Raw genomic sequence first — 15,669 nt, 5'->3', positions numbered from 1 at the left:
GAGGGCGGCGGTAACCGGTTTCCGGTTGGGAAATAAAACCCTGCTCGTGGGTCATGGATGGACCCTGCCGCCGCTGCCACACCGCCGGTACGGCTTCCCGTCGGTGCGCACAGGCGCAGCCCCTGTCGGCGGCTCTGCTCGGCGCCGGCCGGGAGTCCGGGACCCCAACGCCGCAACGACGCACGGGAGCGGGGAGGCTGGGGGACCGCGAGCGACTAGCGAGGGACGCGCCCCGCTCCGGTGGGTGGGTGCCCGTCGCGCGCGTAGCACGGTGCACGGAGCTGGCACGTCACATGGCCGGACGGGCAGGGGTGGCCTGCGGGCGTGACCCGACCCGATCGCAGGCGTGACCCGACCCGATCGCAGGCGTCGGCGGGCGCACGCACGCGCGGGATGGGGAGCTGGGAGCCCCTCCGCGGGACCGCCCGCTACATCAATCACATCGAGCCTGACTCCCACCCGCACCCCCGCACGGCCCGTCACGCTGGCTGCCGCCTGGCTCAAAGGCCCACGCCGCCCCCCGCCACCTCCCCATTCCGTCCCCCCTCACCACCGCACGCACGCACGCCCTCGCTCCTCGCCGCCGCCGCCGTCGTGGTCTAGGTCTCGTGGAGGAGATCCGCCGGGCTGCCCGGTCCCGCGGCCCGCCGCTCTCCCTCTCTCCGGACCGTACCTCGGCCGCCTCGCTGCCCCGGGGGCGCCGCGTCGTGCGGGGGGCCGCGCGAGCTACCGGCGGCGGAGGAGACCGCCGCCATTTCCGTGCGACGGTGGCCCGCCACATCGGAATGCGCTGGTAAGGTGGCATTTCGGTTTGCGGGGGTTCAGATTCGTTGTTGAGTTTCAAATTACGGCCTAGATTTTTTTCGAATCTCCTGCTGCGAGCTTTCGAGCTAACAGGGGATTTTTAAATTTTTTAGTTACGAGTACAAATGTTTTTCCGGATGGGAGCTCAAATTTTGAGCTGAAATCCCACCGTCCACTCCCCTCCCGTCGCCTCCCTCGATCCCTCCAAACGCCGCCCAACCTGCGCCCTCCGCCGGCGCCTGCTCCGGCCTCCGCGCGACCCAGCCGTCGGGAGGGGCCTCCTGGCCCTCGCCTTCCTCTCCGGCGACGCCTCCCCCGGTTTGTCCTCCCCATCCGGCCATGGCGCCTCTCTAGCTCTCCGCAGATCTGATGCTGCCCCTCCTGCAGGACCTCGCCATCGTTGCCCCCTTCCTGCAGGCCGGAACTGGAGCTGGTCCCTGGAGGCTAGAGGTTGGCGCCCCCTGCTCCCTGGAGGATGGCGCCCCCTACTCCCTGTCCCTGATGTTAGCTCAGTAAGTATATTACATTATATGTATTCTAATTTCTATTCTATATGGTACATGATTCAGTAAGTATATCACATTATTCTATATGGTACTCTGTAGAACAATTGAACTATGAAGAGGAATGTGGATATTGTTTCTTTTTTTAAGATTTAACTGTCGAATTTAAAATTTTGAATGTAATTTATGTTCTTGGTAATTGAATTTCTTGGTGAAATTTAAATTTTATTACCGAATTGTATATGGATTATACCGAATTGCAAGTGGAGAAAAAAAATATCGTGGCATACCCTCTCTCAAATCCTAGGTTCGCCACTGGGGGGTGGGGGTAAGGGTTTCCACCAATCAAGTTTCCTACTGCTGACATTCTGAGCTAATTGGTGCGAAAGAGAGTTCGGGATCAACCCCAATCCCCAGCAAACAAAACCGGCATCCACTCAAGCAAATTAGGCTAGAAAAGAGTTGCAAGACAGCTGATTAGTGAACTTACAAACTGTTTCTGTAATCACAAAGCAGTGGGTTATGTGCCTTCTAGTAGAAAATTTGGTTGCTTTCACTTTTCAGGCAGTGTATGTCTTTCTTTGGCGACTCACTTCACACTTTTCATGTTCCTGAAATCAATACGACCTATTGAATTGATAGAATTTATTTCAGTTTTATAAATGCATTTACTCAAGGTTTTAGTTTTTAAGAATTTATACTTCTTGTTTAAGAACTTGAACCAGATAACCAGTGTTCATACAATAGATGCTCTAGGCAAGCTTTGATCGTTCACTTTTCCATAGTTTGTCATGGCCATTGAATCACTGAAAGTCTCTAGTCCTTACTGCTTGCTCCTCAGTGTGTCGTGCTTGATTTTTCCTGAAGTTGCTTGTCTTGCTCCCAATCCCATTCCCAATGGTTGCCAAGCGAGCTGGCAATGTACAGCCCGTTTGGATTGCTGGCTGGAGCTGGCTGGAACACTGTACCCGCTGGGCATCACTTTACCCACTGCTGGAATCGCTGTAGCTGCTGGGAGCCTGCTGGGACCGGAATGCATGATCAGCCCAGCCAGCCAGCCAATCTAGCTCATCCGAACGGGCTGTACTACTCGCCGGTTTTCAATAATCTGACCTTCGCAAGTTATCAGAGAATTATGGGGAAGAAAACGCAGTATCAAATTGTAATAGTTGTTCGCTGATAATTTCCCAGTCGCCCTTCACTTGCTCATTGGAGAATATTGTATAACATTTGCTCATAATTTTTCTGATGCAGTTTGAAGTACAGTTGTTGATGTTCTGATTGAAGAAGCTGATAGGATCGTTTGGCTCCCATGGACAAGATACAATCTGATTGCCCTTATCCTGGATGTTTCTTCTGTGTTATGAAGGAGGCAAACCCTAGTAAACGAAGAGCAAGTGTGCTTAAGTTCTTTAGGGAACTTCCTTCTCAAGATGATGATGGCCAAGTTCTCCCTATTAGCGGCCTCTGGAACACTGCAATGGCTCACCCAAATGATCCTGAGTTCATCAACTTGGGCATATTTGAATGCATGGCAGCTCTTATATGGAAAGGATTGAAAAATAGGCGCTGGCTTGCACATGATCAGAATATTTACATCCCATATTATGCAGCTCACATAATTGGATCATATACAATGAATATGGAGGAATTTGCAGAACGTGCTGTTCGTGCTGGTGTTATACCTCCATTAGTTGAACTCCTAAGAGGTAGGCTGACATGGGTGGAGCAAAGGGTTTCTGTTAGAGCTTTGGGGCATTTGGCTACATATCCTAGTACATTTCCTGCAGTTGCCGATCATGGAGAAGTACTTGAACTTGCCATTCAACTTGCTTCGAGCTCTTTAGAGATCGTGTACTCTCACTTTTACCAATTTGTGGATCGAAGACTTGGGTACCATTGCGATCTTCTGACTCGTGGCATGGGTGGTGTGGAAATGGAATCCCGCAAAGCTGAGGAATGGGCAAGTCAACTGCAGTGCTGGTCTTTGCAACTCATTAATTGCTTTGCATTTAAACCTGAATTCCTCCACGATATTTGCAAGGCTGATTTTCTTATCAAGTTACCTGGAATGTGGGGTGGACTTGTGAATGAAAACTCACCTGCTGGTGTTGGTTTGCTAAGAACAATCTGCCAGAGCAAGGTAGGCAGAGGTCATGTTGCTAACATCCCTGGTACCATTGACGCTTTATGCAACATTGCTCGTTCTTCAGATGACTGGCAATACATGGCAGTTGATTGTCTGATCTGGCTAGTGCAGGATGCAAGTACTTGTCATAAGGTAAGATCTTGTGAAATACATTTTCTTACTCACATTATACGTAATTTATATAGGTTATGTTTAAGGCCTAAGATGAACAGCAGAGCAGCTTAGAAATGATAACTAGACTACTAGAGAAAAATAAAAATAGCAGAGTGCCCCATAAACAGGAAATAGCGATATTTATCCCATTTTTCTAAATCCAGCTTGGTATTGTTATTCCTCTTTCTGATTAGATGGTTCAGGATTAGTTTTGCATTATGGTTTCTTGACATAGCATTGGTAAAAATGCACATATGCCTTTCTGATTCGGTCCAAATGCAGTTAACCAACTACCTGTTTGCTGTAGTTTTATTTGCTCAAGTCACCTAGCTTTTCCTCCTTTTGTGCAGGTTATAGATAAAGTTGCACCAACACTTATAGATTTAGCAAATATTTCGACACTGGGTGATTATAAAAAGCTCGGTGACACTATCGTCACAGTCCTCCAAGAATTTATGCAACAGAGTGGGAACTCACGCAGTACAATTAATGCTCAGACAAAAGAAGAAATTGCTGAGCTCTTGAGATCCAAGCAAAGTTTGAAATTGGAAAAGAGTATGCCAAAGGAGGATCTTCATATAAAGCAAGCTGCAGCATTGGTTGTAAAGTTGGAAGGCAATTCTCTGTTCTCTTCAGGGAATATTGCAGGAGCTGCAGAGAAATACTCCGAAGCACTTGCACTATGTCCAATGAAGTCTAAGAAAGAGCGGGTAGTGCTTTACAGCAATCGAGCCCAATGTTATCTTCTCCTGCAGCAGCCATTGGCCGCCATAAGCGATGCTACTCGAGCATTGTGCCTTCATAGCCCTGTGAACCGGCATGCCAAGAGTTTGTGGAGAAGAGCTCAAGCATATGATATGCTTGGTCTTGCCAAGGAGAGCTTGTTGGATGCAATCCTCTTCATAAATGAGTGCTCTCAGTCAAACGATCCCGACTTATCCCTGAAGCAAAACAAAGTTCCTGATTACGCTGAGCGATTGGTGAAGAAGCAGATGCGTGCTGCTTGGCTATTCAGGGAAGCAGCTCTGAAGCATGGGGGTGTCCATTGTGAAGGAGATGCTAGCGATGCATTTGGGCAAGAGGGTGATGACTCTGAGTGGGAAACAGCTAGCGAAAGCGATGCTGAGAATGATGCCAGGGGAGAAGCAGATGATGAAACTGAATGGAAGAATGATGGTCACCGGGAAGATTTCTGTGAGAAAAGCTGAGGAACAGGCTCGGACTGTTTACATCATAATTAATATCTTTGCTACAAGAAGTGCTAGTCTTCTGGAATGAACGAAATTGTGCATTGTTTTTTGTTTTTTTTTATTTCTGAAGTTTGGCAAAGAGGCCATAATCATGGCACTCTTCTCTTCCCACTGGACATATCTGGAATGTGAAGGGAACGGTTATGTATTTGGTTTTTTGGTATACCATGTCTACTGTTATGTGATGGAACAAGTAGGTTTGTAGCTTGGGTCATGAAATTACCGTGCTGGGTACTCTCTCTGTTTGCCTGTTGAATCCTTTTAAGGGAGCTGTTGGGGGCACAATGCCAACAGATGTGAAAAGGAAATAGAAATGAAATCCAGTGCGTGTATGCCGTTATTATGTGTCTGTTTTTTGTGGTTACATGTGCTTGCAACAAGCACATCAATGCTTCTTTTGTACAATATGACGTGAGAGTAAATTGAAGCCTGAATGATTTTTTCTGATATTGCCCCTCCTTCAAAGGATACTCTCGTACAAGTCCCTTTGATTTGAACTCTTGGTTCATTTTGGTGCTGGACAGAAGAGAAGCACTTCACTGTGATCAGATCCATCCAATTTGCTGTGACTGTGACAACTGACGGCCAAGTTCATATCCACAGTCTCAGAAGGAGACGAACCCGTTAAGTCCAGCTGCTACATCTGGTGCCGGTGGCCCAGTGCCAACAGAACCAGCCAGCCCTACCAATGGGCCGCGGGGGCTCGGATAATAGCGCCACGTCAAAACAGTAAGCTCCCGGCGCAACAAACGCCGAGGTTGACGTACCCGTGCGCTGCTTCGCTTTCAGCCTGCTCTGCTGGAGGCCACTAGCTTTTGCAGCGGCAAACCGCGTCCACTCTCTCCTGGCTCCTACGCCCACCCGACTCCGTAGTCCGTTATGTGCTCCTTGTCCAGCCCCAATGTCCCATATATTAATATTAATCAAAATGTATTAAGATCGATGCCAGATCACACAGAGAGAGTGCAATCTTCATAAGAAATTTTTAAATCACAAACACTCCTATCTGTTTTTCGATACAAATAAGACGGGTCAATGAAGTTCTTAACGGAGAAGGAAAAGAAGAGGTCGAGTTGTGAGATGATAAAGAAGCATCCAACTTCTACTCATGGTTAAACTTACACATATCCGTTATAAAGAATATTCGTATCAGTATGAACATTTTAGTTGCACTTCTCATCTATCTATATCATCTGCTTTTGAATTTTTAATCTATACCATCAGGCATCAGCATGTGCACTGATAACTACTAGGACCAAACGTTATTAATGGTATAGATGAATAGTGCTCCTTAAATGAGTGATAATATAAATGAAAACCTCTCTACTTTCACGCAAGGTTGGAGATAGCAAAGTGCAATGCACCTTGCTTCAAAAGTCGCGGGAGCACTCACCACATTTGCAGTGCAGTACCACTGTACCGCGTTGCTAGTACGACAATCAGCTAAAGGTGGATCCAAAACCATTTTTTTTTGTTTTCTGAAAATATGGCAGGAGCACTGCTCATTTATATAAGAAGAAACGAAGCAAGCCAGCTCTTACAGCGGTGATATTACATAAAAGAGACTATACTCACTCCGACGACAACATAGCAGTATGTAAATCATTAAGAACTAGGTAACTCTAGCCTTTCACAGGCCGCAACATGAAGTGGTTGCTCTGCTTTGATCATGCCAAACACCTGAACGGGTTGCTAGAACTTATTGCTTCCGTCGATTCCTCTCATTCTAGATATTTTTATGCCGACACCATTAAGATGGCTACCACTGACCTCTGCTTCTTGAAGTTATATTGCTGAAGAACCGAAGCCCACCAGATGTGAATATCATCGCAATCAGCAAGGAGAGAAGGTGGATCCAGGTGTGCCCAATTGAATACCAATTGCCAAACTTCCTTCGCATGGCTGCAATGCAAAGCAGTCTCAAACTCTTGATCCAAAACCATACAAGGAGTGTCACATAAGGCCTTCATCACCCCCCCTCGTTCCCGCAAGGCGACCGTGGGGGCTCCCACGCGCCGTCGCCTACAGACCTAGCAACCTCCTCTTCCCTCCCTCGCCGTCGCCTGAGCGGGCCTCCGGAAGCCCGGCGGCCGGTGAGGAAGGCAACGGCGGGGCAAGGTGGCCGGTGGGGGCCCCTACGCCGGTGCGGGACGGCGTTTGGTGGCCATGGCCGGGTGGCGCATCGGGGCGACGACGGCGCGGATCCGGCCCTGCCGTGGGTCGATCCGGCTTCCTAGCTGCTGGATCTGACGGGCGACGCTGCGGTGGCCATCCCTCGGCGTTGCCTGTGCTCGGTGCGTTAGGGGCGCGAGGTGGTGGCGCGCGCGGCGGCCGTGGCCTATGCAGGAGACCTGGGGGCGACGCCCCGGGGAGGTGAAGCCGGCGTGGAGCTGCAGCTGTGGATGGCCACCCCCGCGACAATGTGCCGGCGACGATGACATGTGGCTGCGTGGAGCTTGCTGGCCTCGGCGCGAGTGCCGGCAGGCGCGACGGCGGCCTCGACACAGGCGTGGCGCCCTGTGCTGGCCAGTGCGCGGGCCACGGTGGGGTCTGCACCCCCTGTGGAGCAGCTTGAGCGTTGTTGTGGTGGCGGCGTGCGTGCAGAGTTGACCGCAGTGCAGTGGTGGCCTCGTATGAGGAGATCTAGGCAATGAGCGCAGCGGAGGTGGAGGTCAGTGGCATGGTGTGGGGAGGCGCGGCGGCAGAGCCGCCCCGGATGGGCTATCATGTCAGTGGTCCGGGAGTGCCAAGCCATCATCGGGTAGCGAGGGTTTGGAAGCTCCGGGCGAAAGCCCTTGCCGGCATTCTTGTTGGCAGAGATGATGATGGCGCCCTAGGGTGTCGTTTCCCTATTGAGGGCATCATCGTGGAGCTACAACCTTGTTACACGGGGCTCTCGGGGTGAAAACTCGGTCCAGTTCCTGGACGAGCGACGGCGACGCCCTTGGCGTCGTGACCTCCTTGGAGGCGTCGTCTTTCGAGGCCCAGCTAGGCTTGAGGAATTCCTGACCCATTGGTCATGGGCAGCAGCAGATGGTGTTGGCTATTCCGCCGCGTGGCAAGCTGAACGGGTGTTGCTAAGCTCTCGTGGTGGCGTTCGCGGCTTTGGTGGTGGTCGGAGGATGTCGCATGTTTGTCGGTTGTGGCTGCTTGCAGCGGACCACGGCGGCTGGTGTTGCTTGGCTATCGTCAGTGCGGCGGGGGACTGCGTCGAAGGACGGCGCTTGCGGCATCGGCATCATGGGACGACTTGGCTCGTAGCGGACCGTGGCGGTCTGCTCAGCTTGGCTGGGCTTTCCGGTGCAGTACATCGTCAAAAGATGGCACAAGCGACTTCTTCGGCTTGTTGGCTTGACTGCGGAGGTCATGCGCGTGGGCGAAGCAAGTAGGCGAGGCCGGTCTGCGGCGGTGGCTCAGCTTTGATGGAGATTTGGGGACGTGGCGCAACCTTGCTCACCATCTCGACGGCGATAAAGGAGACGAAACTGTGGAGTGGAGTACTGTGGCGGGCGTGGCGAGGCCCCCGCGCGTGGTGTTTCTTCGAGGCGACATGAGTGAGGTCCAACGGCGGAAGTGGCGAGGCCCCGCGCGTTGTGTTTTTGTGGTGGCGACTGTGTGGCAGCCTTCGAGAGGTCCGGTTTCGGTGGTTTCACTCCGTCAGGTGGTGAGTGGTGTTGCAGCGCCACGGTGGCGGTGGACCCCGGATGGCGGTGGTCCTCCCGGTGCGGTGTGGTCTGCATCTTTCGGTTCCCTGTCGACGCGGGTCACGTCTGGATTCTCGGTGACTACATGAGTGTGGATGGTTCGGTGTGTGCCGCGGGCTTTGGTTCTGTTATTTTCATCGCGTGGGCTAATTCCAAACCGGGCAGTGTTGGCTTTGGAGTTGAGTTGTGTGACTGTGTCGATGCCCCAATCCGACCGGTCTGAGTTGTTGAGTAGTTTGAGTTCGGCGTGTGTTGATGCCCCAATCCAACTCGCCGGTTTTGTTTTTGTGTTTTTTTTTTGCCTGGTTATAGCCTCCCGGGGACATAACCTTGTATTTTTTTTCTGCTATATTAATAGAAACGCACTCGTCGAGTGTTGTCCGTTCAAAAAAAAACCATACAAGCCAACAGCAACAGGTATAGATGTCCATTCGGGCCGCCCGGGCCCGGCGAACTCCGGGCCGTGCCTAGCCCAGCCCTACAACTTAGCGGGCCGTGCCTGGTCAGCCCACGGGCGGCACCGACGGCCCAGGCAGGAGCCCACGGGCCGATTTCATGCCGGGCCAGCCCGACATAGCCCGGCCCAACAACAGAGGTCGGGCCGCCCGAAGCCCACCGGAGATGGAGGGGAAGGGGACTAGGGGGAGGCCGGCAGTAGAGGCGGTGGCCGGCAGGTCGGACCGTCGGAGACGAGGAGGCGGCGGCGGCCGGCGGGTCGGAGACGAGGAGGTGACGATCGGCGCCGCGGAGCCGAGGATGGGGTCACGGGGCCTGCACATCCATGCCCGCCGCCACGTCCACCGGCCACGCCGGCCGAGCTTGGTGGAGCCGTTCGCCGCACGGATCTGTAGAGGAGGCAGGAGCTTTGGGACACGACTGTGCCGGATCTGTAGAGGAGGCTGGCCGGCGGCGGGGCGCTGCACGCCTGCATCTGCGCTGGCTGCGGGGTGCTGCGCCTGCGGCCCTACGCCGACTGCGCAGGAGGGAGGGGGCGGGGGTGGGGCTGTGCCTCAGTGCTTGCGCCGGCTGCGCGAGGGGAAGGGGCGCTGCGCCTGCGCTGAGCTGGCTGCGCGGGGGGGGGGGGGGAGGAGGCCGGGGGTTGGGGGCGCTCAGTTGTTAGGGTTTGGCGCCGGACCGTGGTCCCTGGGCTGGCTGGGCTGACCGTGGTCCCTGGGCTGCGCATATTTGGAGTTAGCGGGCCACTACCGGGCCGTGCCAGCCCACGGGCTGGGGTGACGGCCCAAGCCCGGGCACGAGGAGCGGGCTGGGCCAGCCCGGGCACGTTTTGGACCAAGCCGAGCCGTGTTTGGGCCGGACTAAATTGGCCATGCTTCAGGCGGGCTAACGGGCTGCACGGTGGATGGACATCTATAGCAACAGGTGGGTGGCCGATCAGTCGTGAATGCGTGGTGGCTGGCCCGTGCCGTCGCAGAACCAATGAACCAAGCAGCGACAGAGCCTGCCACAGCACATGCGGGCGCAGTGGACCCGTACGCCGCAAGCGACAACGGAGTCCTTGTCGCCCGGAACGTGGAGGGAGGGGAGCGGGCGCGCAGCTGCCTCGGCGCGGGGCAGCTCCGCAGGCCGCGCAGGCGCAGCCTCCGGCCGCTAGCTGCTGCTCGTGCTCGGTGCCCCGTGTCGATCTGCCTCCATGGCCCATGCGCGGATGATCGATGCATGTAGGGAACCTATACATGGACGGGATTCATGGGACGACGGGAGTGGACGGATGTGTATATGCAAATGCTTTGCCATTTGGACCAAACGATTTTTTGGTGTGTAGGCATGGAGCTCCACCGCGATTAGCTGGTTGTGCACTCAGCATCTATATATCCTATATAGATAGCATCCACTAACTATTTCTCTCTTCATGCAAGGTGTCCACCTCATTCTCCACTAAGTGTCCCACTAACTTTCAACTATCTTATTAATTACAAAAAATATTCATGTCATCTCTACAATATGCAATACTTTTAATCTTTAATTAACTAAAGTAAAATCATACACATACGCTATTTTTTCATCACCTATTCTTCTATAATGTGATCAAATATTCTATTGGTGTTTCTTCTTTTAGCTTATCGGTTTTTAGGAGGTTCAATAAACAAGAAAATATCCATATGACCTCTACTATGTGCAATACTTTTAATCTTTAATCTATTAATGTAAAGTCATGTACATACTCTATTTTTGCAATACTTTTAATCTTTAATCTATTAACGTAAAGACTCATATACATACTCTATTTCTTTGAGCACCTATTCTTTTATAATGTGATCAAATATTCTATTGATGTTACTCTGTTAGTTTATCGATTCCTACCCAATACTGAAAAAAACATGCAAGTAAAATTCATATAATCTATATAGCCTATATAGTTGACACCCACTAAAGTCATTAACTCTATTTCTCTTAGCATGCAAGTTATCCGCATCATATAGGAACCCATTATATCAACATCCACTAGGGCCGTTTATGTTTTTCATCGATTTTTTTGTGAATGTTGCTATGCAGTCATCTTAACTTTTCTACTTTCAAATTTTATGTTAAAATTTTATTTAAGAAATCCCGCAGCAACGCGCGGGGTATCACCTAGTTATCTAGATGCGGGGCACTTTGATCAGTTGTTAAGCTTATCCATATGTTTGTGCTTATTCCCTTTTGCTTTGTGCTTATTGAATGAAATGTGCCCTTGTTTAACTTTGGTCATCAAGTCAACCTTCAGACCTGACCTTCCGGAGGAAAAGGAGGGACGTGCGTGATCTCGATGTTCTGCCCATACATAGTCAGCGGAAAAGTCTAGCAGCTCTAGAGTAAATGGGTTTATTATAACGGGAAAGAGTAACAATGCTTCACATGTGTGTTTGGTTACTTAAAGCTTTGTAATAAACTCCACCTAATAATAAGTTTCAAATAAGTCTCATTCCATCCAAACATCTAGACTAATAGACTTAAATGTGAGATTTATTATAAACCTTTCCATAAGCCCATAAGCCCCTTTAAGTGGTGCTTATAAGGGTTATTTTCTAGGGTTATTTAGAGAGGTGCCATTACAATTCTGTCGATTTGGAGATCTACCATTGGAATTCAACTAATAGCATTGGCACCATTACAATTCGATACTTATTTGAGATATGCCATGCTTTTACACCAGCAGCGACGTCAGGTCCACCTAAGGATGGCAACGGGTCGGGTTCGGATCGGGTGGAGTCTCCGTGCACCCAAAACCGAAACCCGAAATCGAAACCCGAACCCGAACCCGAAACCGATTCGGGTGGAAATCCATCACCAAAACCAAACCCGCGGATACCCGAAACCCGAATGGATACCCGAAACCCGAATGGATACCCGAAACCCGCAGATAAATATACACATATTCACATGAATAAACAAGATGCAACAAATAATAAATATTTTCATGACTCAACTTTCAATAAATTTAATAGTCTAAGTAAACAAATTATCATTAATATATTATAAAACATGAGTTTTAATTCTAAATAATTTATTTCGGATATCCACGGGTGGAAACCAAAACCCGAAACCGAACCCGAAACCGAACCTGAAAACCGTGGGCGAAAAACCAACACCAAACCCGAAACCCGAAAACCCGAAACCCGCGGATACCCGCACCGAACCCGATCCGCTGCCATCTCTAGGTCCACCTGCAGGTGTATTCGAACCCGTATTGCCCAAGCTGCCCCTGATACAAGTACATAAGATGTGCTGGTCCCCTCACGCTCTTTCTCCTCTATCTCGTCGACCCAGTCGCCCCTCTCATTATCTTCCTCTTCTCAACTAGTCGCCGGCGATTCCTCTTCCCAGTTCGTTGCCGACGATTGACCCAGCGATTCGTCATGGTGGGGAGCAGTTCGAGCGCAGGGGCTAGTTCAGGCGCGGAGGGGCATCAACGAGCTCTTGTTCTTGACGCGGCGATCTAGGGAGCATGACCTGACCAGCAGGGACGGCGACGTCGCGGCGAGGACGATCCAGTTCGGTTCCTGGTCGCTGCAGCTCAGCGCGTCCGCGAGGCCGTGTAGGCCGTTGTGCCGCCACGGCCGGCGACAGCCTCGGCGAGGCGAACAGGGCACGCACATCGACACTCTTGCTGCCGCTGGTGCCGGTGTCGGCACTTGGAAGCCGTCGTCGTCGCCATTGCATGGAGCCATCGGCAAGCTCGCGAGCTCATCGGGGGCGTGGCCCCTTGCGGCCGGCTAGCAAGAAGCAGCAGCGGCGGGCAAGAACCAGCTAGTGTTGCAAGCCCCAGCGTCAATCAAAAGCTGCAGAGTCACAGGTGCACTGAAACACAGGCGCAAGCTCAGGGGGAGAAGCAAAATATGACCTCGCAGGCCTTTTGTTTGGCATCTTAGTGACATTATTCTGAAAGTGAATGCAATGTGGTGATGTATATGTTTGTACTGGATGGCTTGAACTTCTAAACAAATTATGAAATGAAATGTGATGTGGCATGCAAATGTGAACATATTGATAGTTCAAATTCATAAATTTCGACATCAGGTTCACAGAGTCAAATTCATAGATTCACATAGTTCACACAACACAGGCACAGGAGCACCTTACAGGTTCAGATAACATCACAGAGGCCATAGAAGTGCCTAATAGGTTCATTTGTCATAAAGGTTCACAAAGTGGCCACATATAAGCCTTACAAGTTCAGTGGATAAGATAACAGATATGTTCACAAACTTAACAAAATAAACGAAGTTGTTGACTTGAGGTGCTTCAGTTGTTGATGCCTTGATTAAGACAATCCAACAGGCTCCTAACAACTCTAGGTGGTGGAGCAGTTAAATTTTTTTTCTGTTTTTTCTTAGTTGGTATCTTTTTCTTCTTGGGTGTACCCTTCTTCTTGGCTGGTGCCTTCTTGGCCGGTGCCTTCTTTTTCTTTTTCTGTTGAGGTGCTTCACTAGTGCCCTCATCTTCTTGTCGCATCCTGGAATGCACAAATATATATGTAATCATGAAAACAAAACTTTGGCAAGAATTATTAAGGAACCTAACAAGCTCAAGCAATATTACCTCTTATTTTGGGGTTCAATTTCAGTTTCTACAGCTTCATCTTCTTCTGGTTCTGCCAGCTTGCAGGTCTTTTCAAAGTGTCCATACCCTTTGCACCTCTTACATCTTACTTTCTTTTTGTTGGGATTTTTCTCTAGACATCCACTTCATAACCTTGCCTTCACTGTAGGTTCTACCACCATCACTGGTAGAGGTGACAACACCTTCAACTTTAATCTCTAAAGAAAACACGTCAACCCTAGCAGCAACCGAACAAGAGAAAAACCCAAGTCAACTCTACCAGCAAGCAAGGATGAGGAAAAATCAAGTCAAACGACACTCAATGCAATCCTACTACATTCGAGCAAATCCCTTCTAATCCTACCGCAAGTCAGCATAAATCCATTCTAATCCCACCACGAGTCATCTACACACAGGCTCAGTACTAGTACCTCATTGCTCCATCGTCCATGCTTCCCGCCTTCCTTGTCTTCAGTCCGCCTCGCTCTCCATCGCTGGAGAAGAATGGATTCGCCCGCCGTCGCCGTCTCCAATCGCCGCGTCTAGGGTTAGGGATTGGGTCGGAGTTGAAGGGAGAGTGGGGATGGGGGACTCGATGGCAGGTGGGTATAGGCTGAGAACATCTTATCCACTTGTATTAGGGGCAGCTTGGGCAATACGGGTTCGAATACACCTGCAGGTGGGCCTGACGTCGCTGCTGGTGTGGAGCATGGCATATCTCAAATAAGTATCGAATTGTAATGGTGCCAATGCTATTAGTTGAATTCCAATGGTAGATCTCCAAATCGGCAGAATTGTAATGGCGCCTATCTAAATAACCCTTTTTTGTATGGATCCCACCAGGAAAAGAGCACTTTACAATCTCAACACCTCTTCACGGCCCAATCCATTCAACTCTTTAAGGATACTACTGAGGGGTATAGAAATCATTACCTACCGCAAAGAGTTATTATAAGCCATACAATTAAACACCTATTTGAACTTATTATAAGTAGGCTTATAATAAACGTAACCAAATAGGTCCTAAATATGATTAGTACTGAATCATGGTAGTATGTTTTAAAGCTTGTCCAGGTTGGATGGGTGATACTATATTGTAAAGCAATGCGCAACGTACATTACTACAAGTGGTCTCCCTTGAAACTGAAGGGATCAGCAGAAATCAACTGTCTCACCTAATGCAGGGTGAGGTGGCAGACGTGTTATGATCATATGGGCAAGCTCACTCTCCAATCGGAACCCACGTAGTACTTCCCATCAGCTGCTTTTTTGAAAAGAAATTCCCATCAGCTGCTTGGACGCACCCCACACACCCCTTTCCCCTCCTCCTTTATATGGGCCAGGTGATCTCCCCTTCCATGAAGGGGAAAAAAATATCTCACCAAAAGAGGAGTCCCAGTCCAGGTACAGGAAGATGCTAGCACTACAGCTACACGACCAGTACGTGGCATCTCGCTGGACGTACCGGATAAGTTGGCCATGACTTGGAGTAGGATCTTTTAGAAAAATGACTTGGAGTAGGACCCGCCGCCTCCTTAGGCCCCACCTCATGAAGTGGATCAGGATCGAGTCGAGCGAGTAATTAGCGCTTGTAGTCTTGTGTCCCGTCCCTCCCCCATCTGGCTCTGATAGAGAGATTAGCCTACGCACGAAAACTAACTGCAGTCAAAAGGTGGGCCACTTACCGGAGGTACATGCCAATTTTTTTGTTCTTTCTTTCTTCTTGGATTCGACTTCTGTATTATTTCCTTGTGTAAAATACTAGTTCAATGTTGGAGTGTTGTTATTGTACGAGATACCTTTCGAGTAGCCTATCCGTCTATAAAAAATAAATAAGGATTATGCGCTGTCTTTTGCTGCGACAAGCCGATTGCTCAAAGCACTCGGTAGCTGCCCTAAAAAAAAAGCACTCGGTAGCTTAACTGTCCTGCAGCTAAACTTAAAATGATTTTGGAATAACAGAAAAAAGGAAACCCTTCCAACAGGCCCAAAGGCTTCACAACAGAAAGTTACTCAAGGCCCAGAGCGGATCGCAATTTCTACGTGCACCCAGGACAAGGCTTAAG

The 15,669-nt window shown here is 50.2% G+C and overlaps 1 protein-coding gene and 1 long non-coding RNA gene across 4 annotated transcripts; one reads left to right on the top strand and one right to left on the bottom strand.

Annotated features, from left to right (window-relative positions):
* The first annotated feature begins 413 nt into the window (after positions 1 to 413).
* Positions 414 to 5,199, top strand: LOC120656278. 2 transcript variants are annotated; one of them, XM_039934319.1, is made up of 5 exons: positions 502 to 793; positions 918 to 1,122; positions 1,192 to 1,316; positions 2,562 to 3,588; positions 3,960 to 5,199. In XM_039934319.1, the coding sequence occupies exons 4-5, from the start codon at positions 2,620 to 2,622 to the stop codon at positions 4,815 to 4,817; spliced, it is 1,827 nt and encodes a 608-aa protein (XP_039790253.1). In that variant the 5' UTR covers positions 502 to 793; positions 918 to 1,122; positions 1,192 to 1,316; positions 2,562 to 2,619; the 3' UTR covers positions 4,818 to 5,199. The 2 variants fall into 2 exon arrangements, with proteins under 2 accessions (XP_039790255.1, XP_039790253.1); XM_039934321.1 differs by lacking the exon at positions 918 to 1,122 and having other exon boundaries at positions 414 to 793.
* A 7,882-nt stretch (positions 5,200 to 13,081) lies between these two features.
* Positions 13,082 to 14,902, bottom strand: LOC120656277. 2 transcript variants are annotated; one of them, XR_005667855.1, is made up of 3 exons: positions 14,035 to 14,902; positions 13,604 to 13,841; positions 13,082 to 13,517 (listed from the first exon to the last, which is right to left on the bottom strand). It is a non-coding gene; the product is annotated as an uncharacterized LOC120656277 (long non-coding RNA). The 2 variants fall into 2 exon arrangements; XR_005667856.1 differs by having other exon boundaries at positions 13,167 to 13,503.
* Positions 14,903 to 15,669: the final 767 nt, after the last annotated feature.

The sequence above is a fragment of the Panicum virgatum genome, chromosome 1N, assembly GCF_016808335.1.
Source record: "Panicum virgatum strain AP13 chromosome 1N, P.virgatum_v5, whole genome shotgun sequence".
Classification (NCBI taxonomy): domain Eukaryota; kingdom Viridiplantae; phylum Streptophyta; class Magnoliopsida; order Poales; family Poaceae; genus Panicum; species Panicum virgatum.
The sequence above is the reverse complement of the archived record's forward strand: the minus strand, read 5'-3'. Positions and strand labels throughout refer to the sequence as shown.

What these genes read in the sequence shown, in the direction of transcription:
- LOC120656278 (XM_039934321.1), top strand. Translation starts at nt 2,620, where the DNA reads ATGGACAAGATACAATCTGATTGCCCTTATCCTGGATGTTTCTTCTGT. An exon ending in ATGCAAGTACTTGTCATAAG is followed by an intron (nt 3,589 to 3,959) that starts GTAAGATCTTGT and finishes CCTTTTGTGCAG; the next exon opens with GTTATAGATAAAGTTGCACC.